The following is an 18309-nucleotide window of genomic DNA, read 5'->3' on the forward strand; positions in this document are numbered from 1 at the left end:
ATTTGGCTATATTTTTACTGACATTTAGCCTGTTGTTCTGATATCTAGCTATATTTGACTGATGTTTATTTAGATTTCACTGATATTTAACTAGATTCTACCGGTATTTATCTAGATTTTACTTATGTTTAGCCTGTTCTTCTGATATCTAGCTAGATTGTTGATGTGTAATTAGGTTTTACTGATATTTAACTAGAATTTTACTGGTACTTAGCTAGATTTTACTTTTTATTTGGCTGTATTTTACTTATATTTAGCTAGATCTTTGCAAATAATTATCTATGTGACACCGAAACACATGGTGACAAATACCATATTTACTGTATATGCTCACTACATAGGGATCTTAAAGTTTCAAATAAGAATCATTTAGATTTGAATTAGTAAATTTAAAAATTTGAACAGTATTTTAGTGAACAAACCTTTGGTGCTAAATCTGTGTGTGTGTGTGTGTGTGTGTGTGTGTGTGTGTGTCTACCTAAGGGATTGCCATTGCAATGAGTGTAAATGTTGGGTTAATTGATTGTGGCCTGGACAGATTAACGACTGCTCGGCCTTTAATTAAATTCTCATTCAGTCGTATAGGGAGTCACAGGGTGAGGTCATGTAATCTTTATGGGCTACTGTACTCTCAGCAATCCTTTTCTGTAATCTGTGGCAACCAGTGAGTAACAGACTAAAAGCTGCCCAGGCTATCATCTACTCAGTAGAAACTACTAATTTCCACAGTGTGGATCATTATGTTTTATTCAGTTTTTTCTTATATCATTTCATATCTCCTGCATTTACGATACTAGAATTAACTGTTGTTGAATAGCATCCATCTCTCAGAGAAATTATGCCATTTTAAAGGGCTCTTAAAAACAACGAGACAGAAAGATGTGAAGATTTTACTGGCAGAATCACCAGAGGCCATCTGTAGTCTACTGTTCTGAAAGCAGAGAGAGAGTGAGTGGAGAAGTCAGAGTTTATATCATCAAACTAAAAAGAGAAGAGAGATGGGAGAATGAGAGAGTGTATAGGGGAAAAGAGAAAAAGAGAGATCTGAGAAGCAGTGAAAATATTTAGCTCCCTGCTGCCTTTCCACTCATGCATTTTTAATCGCATGTTTAACGTGCACGGCTGCCAGCCCTGAAAAATCAGCAGGCACCTACTGCGAGTGCATCACAGTGGAGTTCTGGTCAAAACCATTGGAAAAAATGATCTTATATGAAAAAGTGTTAGAACAAAGTGATAGAAGTTGAGTGCCAGTATGGCTCCAGTTTGCAATTTCTTTCTCTATCTTACTCTTTCTCACACATGCTGTCACAACTTTCTCACACTTCTCTGAACAGACACTAACAGCGCTAAAGAAAATAAGACACCATTACATCCTTACACAATGCCAAAAGACACAGAAATATAGGCAGGTGACAAATTAAAGGAGAACACGCCACAAAGTGTTTTTGTGAGGTGTTGGGCCAACGTGCAGCACCAGCACATCTTCAGTGCACTTTGGCATGGGTTCTACAAGTCTGAACACCATTCTTACGAAAGATATTGCCTTTTGTGGTGTTTTGATGATGGGTATTACAAGCACTGAGAGAGTCTTAACACGTCACTCACATTCACTGTTCAATTAAGTTGAGATCTGGTGCCTGGAAAAGCCATAGCATAGATTTATATCATTTTTATCCTCATCAAATCATTCAGTGAGCTGCCGTGCCTTATGTATGGGTGCGCCATCATCCTGGAAAAGACTGCTCTCTTCAGATTAGAAATATTTCATCACAGCGTAAAGGTGATCAGTCACTTTGTATTGATTTGCAGGGACCCTTCCATCTAATGGGACAGGTGGACCCAGAACACAAACCAGCAAAAATAAATGCTTCCCACAGCACACATACAAAAAAAAGCCATGGTTTTTCCTTTAATTTGTCATCAATCTGTACTTTTATGTGTACATACCTGAGGAGTTCTGCAACATAAACATAAGGGGCTTTATTGGCATGTTGAACACAACAGTCAGCAATATAAAATTCTGTTGGTGCTTATTTAGGCCTGCACTCAAAAGATGATCTTGATATCTTTGAAGATAAAAAAAAACGTACACGTGCCTTTCACATGTACTTTCACAGTTATCAGATAAAGCAGATTATCTTGATAAATCTCTTGGGCATGTGGCTGTAATTCTTCCGCAATATGTATTTGTTAAAAGCATAACCAGAGATTGTGTTTTGCATAGAAACAATTTTTCCAATTATGAAACACCATGTGTTTGTGTGCACAATGTTATGTGACCAGATATGCAGTACTTAGTAGTCTATAGCGACCTATGAGCATTCGGTTCGATTTATAAAAACGCAAAGTTAGAATTTGTCATTGAACATGATTTGGAAACAAACTAATCAATAAAGCACATTTACTGTTTTAATTGCAAGTATAGACTGCAGAGTATAGCATGGATTTAGCACTTAATAGTGTGTGAAGCTGGAAACCTTGAACTCTACAGTTGACTGGCTATCAGTATGGTTCAGGTGTGTGTGTGGGGGGAGGGGGTGAGTGTGTGTTGTCATGCATGGTGGTGTGTACGTCTCTGTGTATGTGTATGTGTATTAGAGCTATGAGCGATGTCTCTGTGCTGTCAGCACTATTAGATCTTTGCCACTGAGAGAAAAAAAAGTGATACATCTTCCACTGTTGTAAGCAATTTCAGCCATGATTCTGCCCCTCAGCCAGGGAGTTAAAATTTAATGGGTCTCACCTTCTGTGCACATCCCCTCATCGCTCCCTCCCACCTCCTGTCTCTCTGAATTCTTCACTCTTTCCCTTCTTTCTGAACATACACATACACACACACTGTACCTCATACTACAGTTTAACACTGCTATCAGAATAATGTGAATGCTGTTTGATGATCTGAAATATTTTTGATGTACATTCCTGATGTTAGTCTACTACCCTGTCTGTTAACACTCAATACTGGTGATGATATTGTACCATTCGTGTGTGGTTATGATTTTTTTTTATAGTTGGGAAAGAACCATAAAGAGTAACATTCAAACACTTGCTATATTCGCTGACGATAAAAGGGTTTTCAAAACCCTTACGCCTTGACAGTAGACACTGGCATGTTTCCTCTATATTTGTGTTTGTATTAAAGAATAATGCAGAAAATATTTGAAATAGCATGTCATTCAGTATAGCAGATAATTATCAGAAAGATCATAATAGAAATTATATTCCACTATTATTATTATTATTATTATTATTATTATTATTATTATTATTATTATAAACCTTACACAATTTATATTATCATGTTATATTATATACTATTATATGCTTTTTGATATATATATATATATATATATATATATATATATATATATATGATATAAACCCATTTTACCAATTATGTTATTAATGACATTACTATTGTATTTATTTAATGTTTTACTTATGTTTTAATGCTTCTCATAGGGATTTGAATTTGAATGATTAAAATAATATGTAAGATTTTTCTCCACATATTACAGTATATTTTTAAAAAGTTTACATTTATTTTATTTTATTTTCACACTTATATGACAGTGCAAACATTTTCATAACATACATAGAATATATATGCTATCAGTGGATGCAACTAATGTTTTGTCCAAGGAGTATATGAGTGATATTTTAATGATGCTTTTAGTACACAACATGCTTCCTACGTTTCTAACTAGAACAGTAACTTTCATAGTTGTTAATAATAAATACTGGGCAGGAGGGCTGCATTTCGAGTGTACAGATCAATCACAGTGCGTGCGCAATCATATTTTGCGCCCATGCAAATGTTGACCCTGATACTGCTGTTGCTAGGAAACGGACTCGGGGGTCTACACCTGTGTCGCCTCCAGCTCCAGTGGCGAGACCAGTTGGAGTGGAGTACTTACTGTGAAAGGTAAACACTCAGACCCACACACTTGCTTCATTAGTACATTTTAGTTGTGCATGTGCATTTCTCTCTTTTTTTGTTTGTTTGAGGTTGTGCTGTATTTGTTATCATTAACCATGGAATAGCCTCACACAAACAATGTCATTGTCAATTTGCGCAGCAGGAAATAGAATTACCTTCATTAGTAGTGACTGACTGATCTAATTGGAAAAGAATGCAGTGAGAAGAGCAAGAGAGAGTTCTGGTGCTTAATAAGTGACAAGTTATCCCAAAGCTATTAAACCTTGTCTTAGGGCATTTTCAGACCTGTAGATCTGTGCGTTTTTCCGAAATGGGGACTTACATTGTTACAATGTCACATTTTCTCCTTGGTTCGGTTCGTTTTCAAAAGGCAACTTTTCAAAGCGCACCAAAATTAGTTTATCTCATTGGTTAGAGTGCACCTGTTTACCTTCCGGGGTTCTGCTCATAGGAGTCATCCATCAAGATGGACAGACAGAGCTTATTTTGGCTTTCTTTTTTAGCTGTATTTATTATAATTGGTCTAATTTATATGTTCCATTTAGCGATTAAAGCCCATCTCCTTGAGATGCTCACTAACCACCTTCTAAACCTCTGTGTTTTTGTGTGTTTTTGAAAGTTGTTCAGAAATATGTTCATCAGACCAAATTTCAGTGAGGCGTTTTACCTCGTCTTTGGTCCAAGTTTAACCGCGATTCATGTAGCGAGACATTAGCAAAACAAACACGTTTTTTACTTAACGCAGTTCCTGTTAAGCATTACTATACAGGTTGGTCCGTTGGGTCAGATTGCTTTCTCAGCACAAGCGAACCACTCGAGAGTTCGTTTGCAATCGGGCCAAGACCCGGATCTGAGCGCAATTGCTGTGTTCATATATGTCTAAACGAACCGAACCAAGGGAGAAAACGCACTAGGTTCCGAAACAAACACTCCAAACTAGCCAGCGTGAAAACACCCTTAAACTCAGGGTTGACTTTTGGAAAACTTTCCTAGACTAGTACTAGTCTTTGTTTACAAATTCAGCCAATTATGAGGCAAATTGAAAAACAGGCATATAAATCATGTTTTTAACTACTTAGCAGTGACGGCCTATTACCTAAGCCATCTTTTGTGATATTATATACGAAAAAGTTTATTTCACCTTCTTACTCTTTGATTACAGTGACCTGAAACATTATATCTTACTGTGAGAAATTATATCTTAGCCAGTGAAAATATCTTGAATATGGGCAAATTAACCTAATATTTCTTATTATGAGACTGAGAAAAATCTGCCAATTAAACAGGATCATTTCAAGTTTGAAATTAGTACAAACCTAGAAAATGGTTTAATAATCATCTATTTGGTTTATTGTAATTTTATAATAGGAATCGTACTATGTACTATAAATGCAATATAAATACAAATTTTAAGTCTTGAATATAGGGAAGTTCAACTAATATTCTATATAAGATTGTTTTTAAACAGCCCTATTAGTATTAATCCTATTTCTAGACATATTTACTCATTTTAAGCTTCAAATTTCATATTATATTGGCAAATATATTATTATATTGGCAGATTTAAGCTTGAACTTGACAAATATTTCTATAAATAGGCTTAATGGGCTTATATTTGTTGTATATTCATAATCTCCTAATAAGAAATATTGACTTTTCCTTTATTCAAGATATCTTCTCTTGCTAAGCTGTCATTTTATTTGCAATGGAGAAATTCAGCCAAGTGAAAAAAAAGGTAATCGTGACGTAAAGTGTAAACAAGTGGTTAAGCAGTGTACATGCCGAACAAGTACTGAGACATTTTTTTGCCTGTGTACCTGTGTGTTGCAGAGAGTGTTGATGTGGCTATGGCTCCTGTCTCTGAGCCTTACCAGTTGCCCGGGCCACCTCACAAACCTGTCGTGACCGATGTGACGCGGAACAGTGTGACGTTGACCTGGCAGCCTAACGCCCACGAGGGTGGCTCTGCCGTGACCTCTTACATCATCGAGGCCTTCAGGTAAGAGAAACTGTAATGCAGACAGACGCTTTTATACATATGAATGCAAGTACACACACACACACCCCCACATGTACTGTACTGCATGGCCTCAAAGTCTGTTCCCACTAACAAGAAATACTTTTAGCTAATTGGGTATGAAAAATGAATACAATTAAAAAGGTGTGTTATTTTTTACTGGAACCAATAGCAAGAAGACTGAATGGGCTGTATGTGGAAACACTGATTTTCATGGATTTCTTATTTAGTCTGAAATAGTGCAGTTTTTATAGTGATGGAAAGAAAACTTTCTTATTGGATGACTTTTCTATACTGACAAATACACACACGCACACACAAACAAACACTCGTGTCACTGCAGCGCATATACCTTCAGAGACTTTTGTTCACTCCATTGGACACATACATTCACTGACTCCCCAGTGCCTTGTCTCCTCTCTCTCTCTTTTTTTTTTCTTCTGCCGGATATTATTGTCTCCTGCCAGAGGCAGCTCTTATAAGACATCCTTCATTTTTTATTAATTGAGTGTCAGTGTGACAGCTATGCTAGCCAAGCATGACAGACATGAGAAAGTATTGCCCTGTAGGTGCCCTATTATTGACCCCCTTCCCTCCTCCTGTATCTTTCTCTCTCATCTCATATGCACGCTTCAGAGTGTGAACCTTAACCTGCACTTAAGACCTTCAGTGCCATCCGTGTTTAGAATTCGTGCCTCTTTTGTATTTGGTAAATGCAAAATTCTGTGCATGGTAAATTTAACTGTGGAATGTGGGCTGCTCTCTCAGACGGGACCGAGAGCGGGAAAAACATGACATGCTAATGAATTCAAATCCAGTCCACCCGGATGACTCTTCAGGCTATTGTAAGCCTGCTGTAATGGGGCTCGCTCTAATTACAGAGCTGAGGTCCTGTGGGCTTTGCAGTGAGGGCTCATGGAGGGTGCGATGCACGCTGAATAACAGAGCACTGCACGCTCACACACACACATAAGCACTGACAATGCACTTTACTCCACTCTCTGGCCCCTCAGGCAGCGGTTTGTGGTGCCACATGACCCAAAATTGATTCTTTATTGAGTGTTCTGTTCTTGAATGTAGTGTTTACAATAACATTTCCTTGCCTGTGGTGCTAAGGGACATATAGGAGGAAGAAAGGGCAGGAGATGAGAAATGGATGGAAGATGAGGAAAGAGGAAAAAGGAACAGGGTTATAGAATGCAAAGGACAGCATAGTCTCCTGACACCTCAGTAAGGAAAAGATTAAATGTATGGTTGTATCTGTTCTGTAATTTTTTAAAATAATTCTAAAGGAGTACAAAAGGGCAGAGTGTATTCTTTTTCTTTGTCTAGCTGTATGCATTCATACTGTAGGGCAAAGGACAGAGGAGGAAGGAGGCGTGTGCATTTGTTCCCAGGCAATGGCCAAAGTGACCTTGGATTTATAGCCTCTCTTTCTCAGTGCTGCGAGCTGAATATTTACGAGCCTCCCGGTGTTCATGCCTCTCTGGAACGTTGCAGGTTGCCCGTGTCTGAAGCAAGAAGACGCTCACCAGGAATATAAATGCAGAGTGAAGATGTTGGTTAACCACTGACAATTAAAGTCCGCAGTGTACAGATGTGTGTAGCGTATAATGTATGTGTATAATACAGATATGGATAGGGTGTAAGACAGATGTGGATAGGGTGTAATATGACCCCAGTCTAAAGTGAAGTCGTTTTTATAAACTGTGATTATACAGGGATTAAAGAAATACTCTAGTGTTCTTCAACCTAACCTGTATCCATTGCATCTGTAACGTACAATAGGTAAGGAATAAAACAGGTCAGGAAGTGCTAGTATAGGAAAATAATCAGAGACGGGGTAGTGCTGTTACCAGTCTGAGGTTGTTTGTATTCCTTGTATATACCACAACAATTTGCCAACTCTAACAGTCTGCCCTTGTGTATACTGAGCTTGAGTGCTTTAGGGGTTTCCTCCTGGTTCTCCGGTTTCCTCCCCCAGTCCAAAGACTTGCATTGTAGGCTGATTGGCATTTCCCAAATGTCTACAGTGTCTTCCAACAATGGAGTGAATGTTTTATCATTTCTGTTCTTAAATAATATAATCCAACTTTTCAACATTGGAGCAATGCAATAACAAGAAATCCTGCATCTTGAGATTCTCATTTCTGTGTTTACATTGAACTGCACAGATGTTGTTAAAGCATAACCAGAAAGTCTGACCTTTGGAAAGGTATAAAGTTTCATCTGCAAAAAAAAAAACATTACCTGAGGAAATCAAAAATACGTAAACCTTTATTGACTTCCTCAGCAATTTCACTTAGACCTCCATTACAAGTAAGTTTTGGTGAAGCAGGTTTTATGTTCTTTCAGTTCACAGAAGCATCAAAATTCTTGTTTGTTTGTAATCACACATGTTCTTAGGGCTGGGCGGTACAGCTAAAAAAAATTATCACAATATAATTTTTCGTATAATTCGGTATCGATAATTATTGATCAATTTGAATCTTTTTTTAAACAAAGACTAGTAAAAAAAATGGTTTGAATTTAACCACTGGATTTTTAATTTATCAACTTTATTAAGGCAAACAACAATAATTTTAGCTTGAACAGTCAAAAGCAAAATAGAATTTAATCAAATATCTTCTCTTATATCTAATATGAAGATTAAATAAATAAGTGTTAAAGAAACTCTTGAACGTAATAAATAAAATGTTACAAAATGTGTGCAGTGTAAAAGGCAAACTTTGAGGGAGATTAACATCGCATTATAGCACTGAATGGGACTCCTGGTGCTCTGGTTTGTGCTGAGCCTGTTAGCATAGTTAGCCAAGCCTCGTATAAAACTTCCACTTTAACACGTACTTCCACTGTGTACTAACACTGTGCTGGAGTCCGTGTCTGACGAGTTGAGCTCCTGCTCTGAGGATACTCATTGTCCTCCCCTGAGCAGACATTTTAACAGTAAATACAAAAAGCGACAAAATGTCACCTTTCTTCCTCACATGCTGTTCAGAGCCACACACAGTGTACATGTGCGGAGCGTTGCACATGCACACTATAAGTCTCTCGTAGCTTGTTTCTCCGTACTTGGTCGGGACGTTTTTCGGGGGTTTTTTTGCAATGTCAGTCAGACGAAAAGAAACCAAATCTCCTCCGTCTCCTCGGCAGGCTCTGAACTAATTTTCTCATGCGCTTGTGTGTTCTGATGTCACATGGCGATGACGCAACCGAACCCCACAGATCCACAACTTGTTATTGGCTGTGTGCTTGTCTCTCATAGTACACTCCTTTATCAAGGCGTACAATAGGCTTTTCATGATCCAGGGACGGCACACGCTTGAGAATTGTTCATGCAACCAAACTTCATGTCTGTTTACATTTTATCGAGGGGTACACCGAACGTTTTTTCTCTCATTACCGTCTATAAATGCCGATACCACTTTATTGCCCAGCCCTACATGTTCTACAGATGCACTGGCTAGAGATGAGTTTTATAAGTATTCCTTTAAGAAGATTTCGAAGCTGTTTATTTATTTGCAGCCGAACCAGAACCTCTTAGGCTAAAAGTTTGCATTTCTCAAATGTGGTTTTGACTTCTTAACGAATACGATTCTATTTTCAGGGCAAAACTCTCTCTCGGCGAGACATATATGTACGTGCCCCAGGCTATAAAGCAGTCTTGTTGCAAAATACATTTTGGAACTTATTTTAGTGTAATCATTTGGTTCAAAGGTTTTTGGACGCACAAGGTTACATGGTTCCACCCGTGTCATGTAGACTGGTTGCATTCTGCTATTTGCTTCCTGGTGTGTAAACCCAGCTAAAAATAACTGTCATCACAGAGAACTGTCATACATCCACAATGAGGTGCATCATTCAGTAGAGCATGTAATGATTATCTCTGAGCTCACAAATGAAAAGCAATAAGAATGCCATTTTGTGTTAAAGCGAACAACCACACACACACACACACTGTTGTACACACTATATAAATGAATGCACTAGAATAAATGTACTTGGATTCACTGATTTTATACTTGAGACATCATATGGTTGGTTTGATAACTGTGTTCACATTAAATGGTTACTCTACTTTTGCAGTTGTGAAGGTCAGTGATTTGTGTAATTTAATAAGCTGTTTGACTTATGAAGATGTCACATAATTTTTTTCTCCCCCTGCAGCCAGTCCGCAGGCAATACATGGCAGACAGTGGCCGACCTGGTGCGATTTGAAAAGCACACAGTGACTGGCCTCTTCCCCAACACCATCTACCTCTTCATTATCCGAGCAGTTAATGCCTACGGACTTAGCGACCCCAGTCCGATCTCAGAGCCTGTGCGCACACAAGGTGTGTATTTGACACTCTCTGAGTCTTGTCTTATCATGAATCAATATTAACAAAACTGTAGGACATTGGTAGCAAATTGTAGCGTATGGATTATTTTTTAAGATAAGGTAATCCTATAGATATGATTTGAGACTTGATTTAATATTATCTGAGGTAATACTGGTGTCTGTGGAATGTGCAGTCAGGACCGAGATGCTACAGAAATGCAACAGTAACAGTTCTTATACTTTATTATGTTTAGATGTAAGTCCAACAGGACAGGGCGTGGACCATAGGCAGGTTCAGCGAGAGCTAGGGGAAGTGGCTGTAGAACTACAGCAGCCTGTGCTGCTGACTGCATCAAGCATCCGGCTAACATGGACTGTAAGTACTGACCAAATCCTGTCTCTGAATCCACAGTGTATAATTAGTGAAACGTATGAGTAAGGCACTTGAATTCAGACAGTGCCAGGGCGTCCACTGCGAGGAGTCAAACAGAGAATAATTGGCTCTGCTCTCAGGCTTTCCTCCCTACACTGTTAACCTAAGCCAATTACTGGCATCTGTTGTGTACAGAATTGGGCAGTTTGGTTTCACATCCAAGTGCAATAAATTGCTGTGGAACACGGCATGAGTTTGAAGTTATGTCATCGCTAGCTTCACGTGTCTTTGAGAAAGCAATTACCCTTTAACTTTACATATTTATAGCTCTCATGAAGGTGGAGATGGTGGAAATTAGCAACAAACAGCACTACATTTTTAGTATACATTTCATTTCTTTATGATGTGTATTAACAAAGCAAACTGATTAAAATATTGTACGGTTAATTCTGTGAAAGTGCATCCCCATCTCAGCCTCTCTCATCTAGATGCACAGTACCATTAATATCTATAGCTTATCTAACCAAGAACATAACTGTCCCAGGTTGACCGCCAGTCTCAGTATATCCAGGGCTATCGGTTGCTCTACCGTCCAAATGGTGGCTCCTGGTTTCAGCAGGATGTGAAAGCAGCCGCTGAGCACAGCACTGTCCTCAATAACCTGCTCAAAGGCACAGAGTACGAGGTAAAAATCAGGCCCTACTTCAATGAATTCCAGGGCATCGACAGCCACACACTGATCCTCCGCACTCCAGAAGAGGGTGAGACTCTTATTTTGGGTTGCTTATGTAATACACTTTTACTGTTTGGTAAAAAAACAAACAAACAAAAAAAAACATATAAATACTATGGCTTATAAAACATAACTACATGATTATGGTGTCAAATGTGACTTTTGAATTGTGCTGTTTTTTTCTCTTTTTAGTCCCCAGCGCTCCTCCTCAGTCAGTTACTGTGTCAACAGTCACACTCAGCAACAGCTCGAGCATCAGTGTTTCATGGCAGCCTCCCCCTGCTGAGATGCAAAATGGTATCATCCAAGAGTACAGGGTAAGAGTATTGGACAATCAGGGCAGAAATGGAATTGAATAGCTGAGCAAAGTGGTAAATGGATGTTAAGTGTTGAGTTTTACTTTGTCTAGTTTAAATTGTTAAAGTTTGACTATATACCGTGTATGAATGAGGACAAGATGTGCGTAATTCTCTCAATGATCAGTGATTATGATGTTTAATGGAATATAAACCATTTGGAAAATGCTTTCACGAGTTAAAAGTCTATAGAGAATCTGGAGACTTATTGTATTAATGAAAGTGCACTCAAGAACAAGGTGAAGCGCTTACAGTTGAGGTCATAAGTTTAATCTTGCAGAATCTGCAAAATGTTAGTAATTTTAAAAAAAATAATAATAATAATAATAATAATAATAATAATAATGAGAGATTATTTTTTTAAAAACACTGTGTTATATTTAGTAGTGCCCTGAATAAGCTATTTGTTTAAGACACAATAATAACTGAATTTACACAAATGAACCAGTTCAAAAGTTTACATACGGTTGATTCTTAATGCTGTGTGTTGTTACCTGGATGATCCACGACTGTTTTTATGTTTTGTGATAGTTGTTCATGAGTCCCTTGTTTGCCCTGAGCAGTTAAACTGCCAATTGTTCTTCAGAAAAATCCTCCAGGTCCTGCACATTCTTTGCTTTTCCAGCATATTTGACCCATTTCCAACAGTCACTATATGATTTTGAGATCCATCTGTTCACACTTAGGACAACTGAGGGACTCGTACACAACTACTACAAAAGGTGCAAACATTCATTGATTCTCAAGAAGGAAACACGATAGAGAGCCAAGGGGGTGTAAAATTTTGAACAGGATGATCAATGTAAATTGTTATTATTTTGTCTTTTGGATAAAATGTAAATATCTTATGTAGCTTCTGAAGGGAAGTACCAAATGAAAAAAACCCAAAGAGTAATTTTTATGATCCCTCTTATTTTAAAAAAAATTTACATTTTGCAGATTCTGCAAGGCATATGTAAACTTATTACCTCAACTGTGTATTGAGTTCCTTATGTAATTTAACTTTACTGTCTTACGTTAATATAGACGTTATATATACAGTACATAGACCTTTAAAGGTACATTATGTCCTTAAGTATAATATTAAGTATAAATATTTCAGAGACGAGTTTTTTCATTATTGCTGTTATTACAGTACTAATAAAATTGGTGTCTCCCTCAGATCTGGTGCTTGGGAAATGACTCTCAAGCACGCTCCCACATTAACCAGACAGTGGACGGGAATGTGCTGTCGACGGTGGTGAAAGGTCTGCTGGCCGGCGTCCTCTACCAGGTGGAGGTGGCAGCAGTGACCAGTGCTGGAGTGGGCATACACAGTCAGCCAGTCCCTGTCTTTATCAGTGAGTGGCTACTACAGCATAAGATACAATTCCTTCATATAACAGATAATATTTTTCTCTGTGATTTTATCTACAGAGATGTTATTGCAACGGTATTGTGTCCTCTGAAAAAAAGAGTATGATTGATTTTGTTGCACTGCACAGTGCCTTAAATTCCAGCAAAACATTTGCTATGAGACGTGAGCTAGTGTTCGAACCCTTTTTTTTTTTTTATGTTCCTTCTCTCTCACTCTCAGAGTTACCATCAGAGCTGCCTGTCCCAAATGGGAGCGGAGACTCAGATCAGAATGTCAGTCTTGCTGAGCAGATCACAGATGTGGTAAAGCAGCCTGCCTTCATCGCGGGTATTGGTGGGGCATGCTGGGTAATCCTCATGGGCTTCAGCGTGTGGATATACTGCAGACGCAAGAAGAGAAAGGAACTAAGCCACTACGCCACTTCATTCGCATATACACCAGCAGGTAGATAAAGTAACATGCTCAAACATAGAGTATATACACATAACTGTATTAAAATAGGCACGAATTATAACATTATATGCTGTCCTCTTTATCTTGTAGTTGGCTTTCCTCATGGGGAAAGCTCAGGACTAAATGGAAGGTAGGTGCCTCAGTGTACAGTTAATATTGTTGTGATGAAGATCTTAGAAGACTTTGGAATAATACTCTATTTTGTTTTCCAGGCCTGGTGTGTTGGGCTCTAATATAGGGAACTACCCCTGGCTTGCGGATTCCTGGCCCACTACAAACCTTGTGCATAATGGAAAAGATTCAGTCAATTGCTGTACCTCCAAACATGACACAGCAGAGAGATACTACAATGGTGAGAAACCTGAGACATAAAGTCAGCAAACATAAAGTTTAATTTGAATTACTCCCATAGTAATCCATAGTAATAGCTTCAGTCATTTATTATCACTGGTGGGATTAAAATCCCCTGTAGAAGAGCAGAGTCAGTCAGTCTAACAAAAGAGGAGTAAAGGCATGAGACTGCAGGTGCATGATAAAACTGCCTCAAACTAGTTTCTTTTATGGGCCCAAGAAATCAGAAACTAAAACCTTGAGAGTGTGATAAAAGGAAAACATTGCATCACATACGGGGTCACTGCAACCTCAAAAACAAGGGTTAAATCATGTGTGTAGACGATCAACAAGTACAAGCTGAAGTCAAAATAGAAATCAAAATGTAAAAACATAACACAGATACCAAGTAATACTGTTAATAAGAGATGGGATAAACTTTAAGTGAAATTCTGACTTCACAAATAAATCATGAATAAGTTTATATGGCATTTATCGCACTGTAACAGGGAGGGCACTTAAGATCAGAGCACATTTTCTGGAACAGTTTTATTTGTATAATTGTCAGTGTCTATAACCAGGTTCACAGAATAGGAAGACAAAGTTCACAAAGAACATGCGAAACACTAAGATCTCAACTCTGTTTCCTTGCTACTTTTAGAGGCTGGCATCTCCAACTACCTCAACCAGAATGAGAAGTACAGCAACGGCTCCAACGAGGGCCCCATCTACAGCACCATCGACCCTACTGCTGAAGACCTACGCAGCTTCTCTGCCCAGTTCTCTCAGCACACGACGCCCTATGCTAGCACTCCCATCATGCCTTTTACTAACCAGACACCCTGCAGCCCCGACCAAGACGTTGGCCACTGGATGAACCAACCCGGAACATCCAGTGTGCAGTACGCTCAGCCAGACCGCTCTAAAGCAGATAATGGTACAGATTATATGAAAATGAATGCATTTTTTTTCTATTTTCCCATTTTACGATATGTTTTCCTTTAACTCAGATTGTGATTGCAGTTTTGATGTGAATATTTTGTACCAATTTCACTCGCCGTGATGATTCATTCAGCTAAACAGTCAAAGCAGAAGTCAATGGGGAAGGCAGTGAAGACTCCGTCTCTGAACTGGATGGAGCCTTTACCACCTCCACCTCCCTCTTCAGAGTTAGAACACTGTGCGGATGATGACGAGGATGTACATATAGAGGACATGGGGTAAGAGCATTCTACTACTGATTAGTGGTTGTACGGATATAATTTTTATTACTAGTTGATTAGTAATTCAAAATGTAGTCGACTAGTTGTCTTTTCCATAGCTTATTCTATTCTTAAGCAGTTTTATTATTGCAGTGAATTGCTGATTTAAAAAAAAAACAGCAAAGAATGTATCAAACAGCCATACAAATTACATTTCCTGGTCAAATCAGTGGGGTTGTGTGGCTTAGTGGTTAGCAGGTTTGCTTCACACTTCTGGGGTTGGGGAATCACAAACTTGTTCTTGTTCTTGCATGTTCTTCCCGTGTTTCAGGGGTTTCCTCCACATTCTCTGGTTTTCTCTCCAGTTCAAAGACATGTGTTGTAGGCTGATTGCCATTTCCAAATAGTCTGTGAATATGTGTGCGATTGTGCCCTGCGATGGGATGGCACCCCGTCCAGGGTGTCCCCTGCCTTGTTCCCTGGGATAAGCTCCAGGCTCCCCGCGGCCCTGTGTAGGATAAGCGGTATGGAAAATGGATGGATAAATAACCCAGTGCAATGTAATAAATCTGTGTATCATATTACTGTATCATATTACGGCCCTCTGTCACAACTATTAAGCCGTTAGACACTTAAACATGGAGGTGTGCATCAGGACTGAGATCTCACAGGAAGCCAAAACCAAATGTCACTGGTGCAGAGGGTCAGATATGAAGCTTGCCTGACAGAGAAAATTCATTAACCCAAAAAATATGGGGACGGTACAAATAAAAACAACTCCAGGAATGGGCAGGCGTGGAAAAAAAACCCTGGCTCCCTAATGACACAACAGAAAAGCATTGACCCTATTGTCGGGAGATCGGTTTGAATCCTGACAAAGCCACAGCCATCCACGAGTGAAACTGTCCATGCTTTCTCTCTCCCCTTTCAATCAGAGCAACATTAGCCAACTGCAGCTGTCTGTGAGCTCATTTATGCGGAAGACGGTACATAGCACTTTCCTCCAAGTGTTACGCTGCCCTGTGATGCAGCATGAGCAGCAGTTCAAAAAGATGTGGTTGGCTGGCTTCACATGTCTCAGAGCAAGCATGTGTTAGCTTTTATCCTCCCTTCTTGGTAGTTGTGATAGAGAAATAAATGCAATAATAGAACTATAGAACAAGCTTCATCTAGTCTGAAATATTTCCTACTAAGAAAGTACATTTAGCGTCTTTAACATTTATCTTGCAACCCATCCATCCTGCCATTTTCTGTACCACTTATCCTACACAGGGTCATGGGGTAGCCTGGAGCCTATCCGAGGGGACTCGGGGCACAAGGCGAGGTACACCCTAGACGGGGTGCCAACCACTAAGCCACCATGCCCCCCACCTTGCAACCTTGTATTTATTTGATTAGAAATGTATTTAATTATAAATCTGGGAACACCTTGTATTAATCACCTACAATTAAGATATGTATAATGTAAGAGATCTTCCGTTCTGTTCCTTTAAGCATTACTATATGGCAGGAATATAGCAACAGCATGCATCATTTTTATCAAGAAAACCACTGGCTGTATGTACAACATCAGTGTAAAGTTGGAGTTGAGGACAGTCAGAGGAAAGTTCATTTAAAGACAGAGTTCAAATTTGTCACATGAGTCAGTGGGACAGTGAACAAACAGCGGTTCTGTGTTTCATCACCACACAGACATTCAAACCACACGATCCTAAGACTGCTGCAGATCATGACAAAGTCACATTTTGATGGGTGGGTGTCTGAATGAGTTGGTGTGGAATGAAATGTTGGCTAAAATTAAATCATGTCTGTTTGGTAAGACAGGTGTGAGACAGATAATTAAAAAAAAAATCTATTTTGGTGTGGACAGGCCATACTAGACTTTGACTACTTTTTACAGACTTTTTCCCCCCGGATAATTCAATTCAATTCAATTCAATTTTATTTGTATAGCGCTTTTTACAATAGACATTGTCTCAAAGCAGCTTTACAGAAATATCAACATGGTATACAGATATTAAAGGTGCGAATTTATCCCAACTGAGCAAGCCAATGAGTGGCGACGGTGGCAAGGAAAAACTCCCTAAGATGTTTTAAGAGGAAGAAACCTTGAGAGGAACCCGACTCAGAAGGGAACCCATCCTCATCTGGGTAACAACAGATAGTGTGAAAAAGTTCATTATGGATTTATATGAAGTCTGTATGGCCTTAGGAGCAGCCGTAGTCCCAGCAGTCTGGAATTAGAGAAGATTTGAGCTCCATCCAGAGGCAGAAAGGATCTGGATCTCTAGTATCTCCATAAATTCATGTGGGGCTCGGCGAAAGGAGAGAGGGAGAAAAAAGATAATTATGACTGCGAAGTAGTAGAACAGAATCTAGTCAGGGTAGGCTTGAGTAAACAAATACGTTTTAAGCCTAGACTTAAACACTGAGACTGTGTCTGAGTCCCGAACACTAATAGGAAGACTGTTCCATAACTGTGGGGCTCTGTAAGCGAAGGCTCTTCCCCCTGCTGTAGCCTTCACTATTCGAGGTACCGTCAAATAGCCTGCATCTTTTGATCTAAGTAGGCGTGGCGGATTATATAAAACCAAAAGGTCGCTTAGATATTGTGGCGCGAGACCATTTAGTGCTTTATAGGTTAATAAAAGTATTTTATAGTTAATGCGAGATTTTACTGGGAGCCAATGCAGTATTGATAATATCGGTGTGATATGGTCGTACCTTCTAGTTCTAGTTAGGACTCTAGCAGCTGCATTCTGGACTAACTGGAGCTTATTTATATTCCTACTGGAACATCCAGACAGTAAGGCATTACAGTAATCTAATCTAGAGGTGACGAATGCATGAACTAGTATTTCCGCATCATGTAGTGACAATATGTTGCTTATTTTAGAAATATTTCTGAGATGAAAGAAGGCTATCCTAGTAATATTATCTACATGAGCATCAAATGATAGGCTGGAGTCAATAATCACTCCAAGGTCTTTAACTGCTGCACATGATGAAACAGAAAGACCATCCAGAGTAACCATGTGATCAGAAAGATTACTTCTAGCTACACGTGGGCCTAATAAAAGTATTTCTGTTTTATCAGAATTAAGTAGAAGGAAGTTAGTTAACATCCAATGTCTAATGTCCTTTACACAATCCTCAACTTTACTAAGCTTCTGTCTGTCCTCTGGCTTCGCTGAAACATACAACTGTGTATCATCAGCATAACAGTG

General features: G+C 39.0%; 1 protein-coding gene across 1 annotated transcript in view; it reads left to right on the plus strand.

The window, feature by feature from the left end:
* robo3 (roundabout, axon guidance receptor, homolog 3 (Drosophila)) overlaps nt 1-18309 on the plus strand; it is a 105758-nt gene that overhangs the window by 74228 nt on the left and 13221 nt on the right. Inside the window, exons 11-22 of the mRNA XM_053646179.1 lie at nt 3844-3925; nt 5771-5939; nt 10125-10291; nt 10533-10654; nt 11196-11412; nt 11577-11701; nt 12903-13080; nt 13317-13541; nt 13641-13680; nt 13763-13902; nt 14542-14817; nt 14956-15100. Coding sequence (XP_053502154.1) covers nt 3844-3925; nt 5771-5939; nt 10125-10291; nt 10533-10654; nt 11196-11412; nt 11577-11701; nt 12903-13080; nt 13317-13541; nt 13641-13680; nt 13763-13902; nt 14542-14817; nt 14956-15100 — 1886 coding nt within the window. The remainder of the gene's footprint in view (nt 1-3843; nt 3926-5770; nt 5940-10124; nt 10292-10532; nt 10655-11195; nt 11413-11576; nt 11702-12902; nt 13081-13316; nt 13542-13640; nt 13681-13762; nt 13903-14541; nt 14818-14955; nt 15101-18309) is intronic.

Source organism: Ictalurus furcatus, chromosome 16, assembly GCF_023375685.1.
Source record: "Ictalurus furcatus strain D&B chromosome 16, Billie_1.0, whole genome shotgun sequence".
Taxonomy (NCBI): domain Eukaryota; kingdom Metazoa; phylum Chordata; class Actinopteri; order Siluriformes; family Ictaluridae; genus Ictalurus; species Ictalurus furcatus.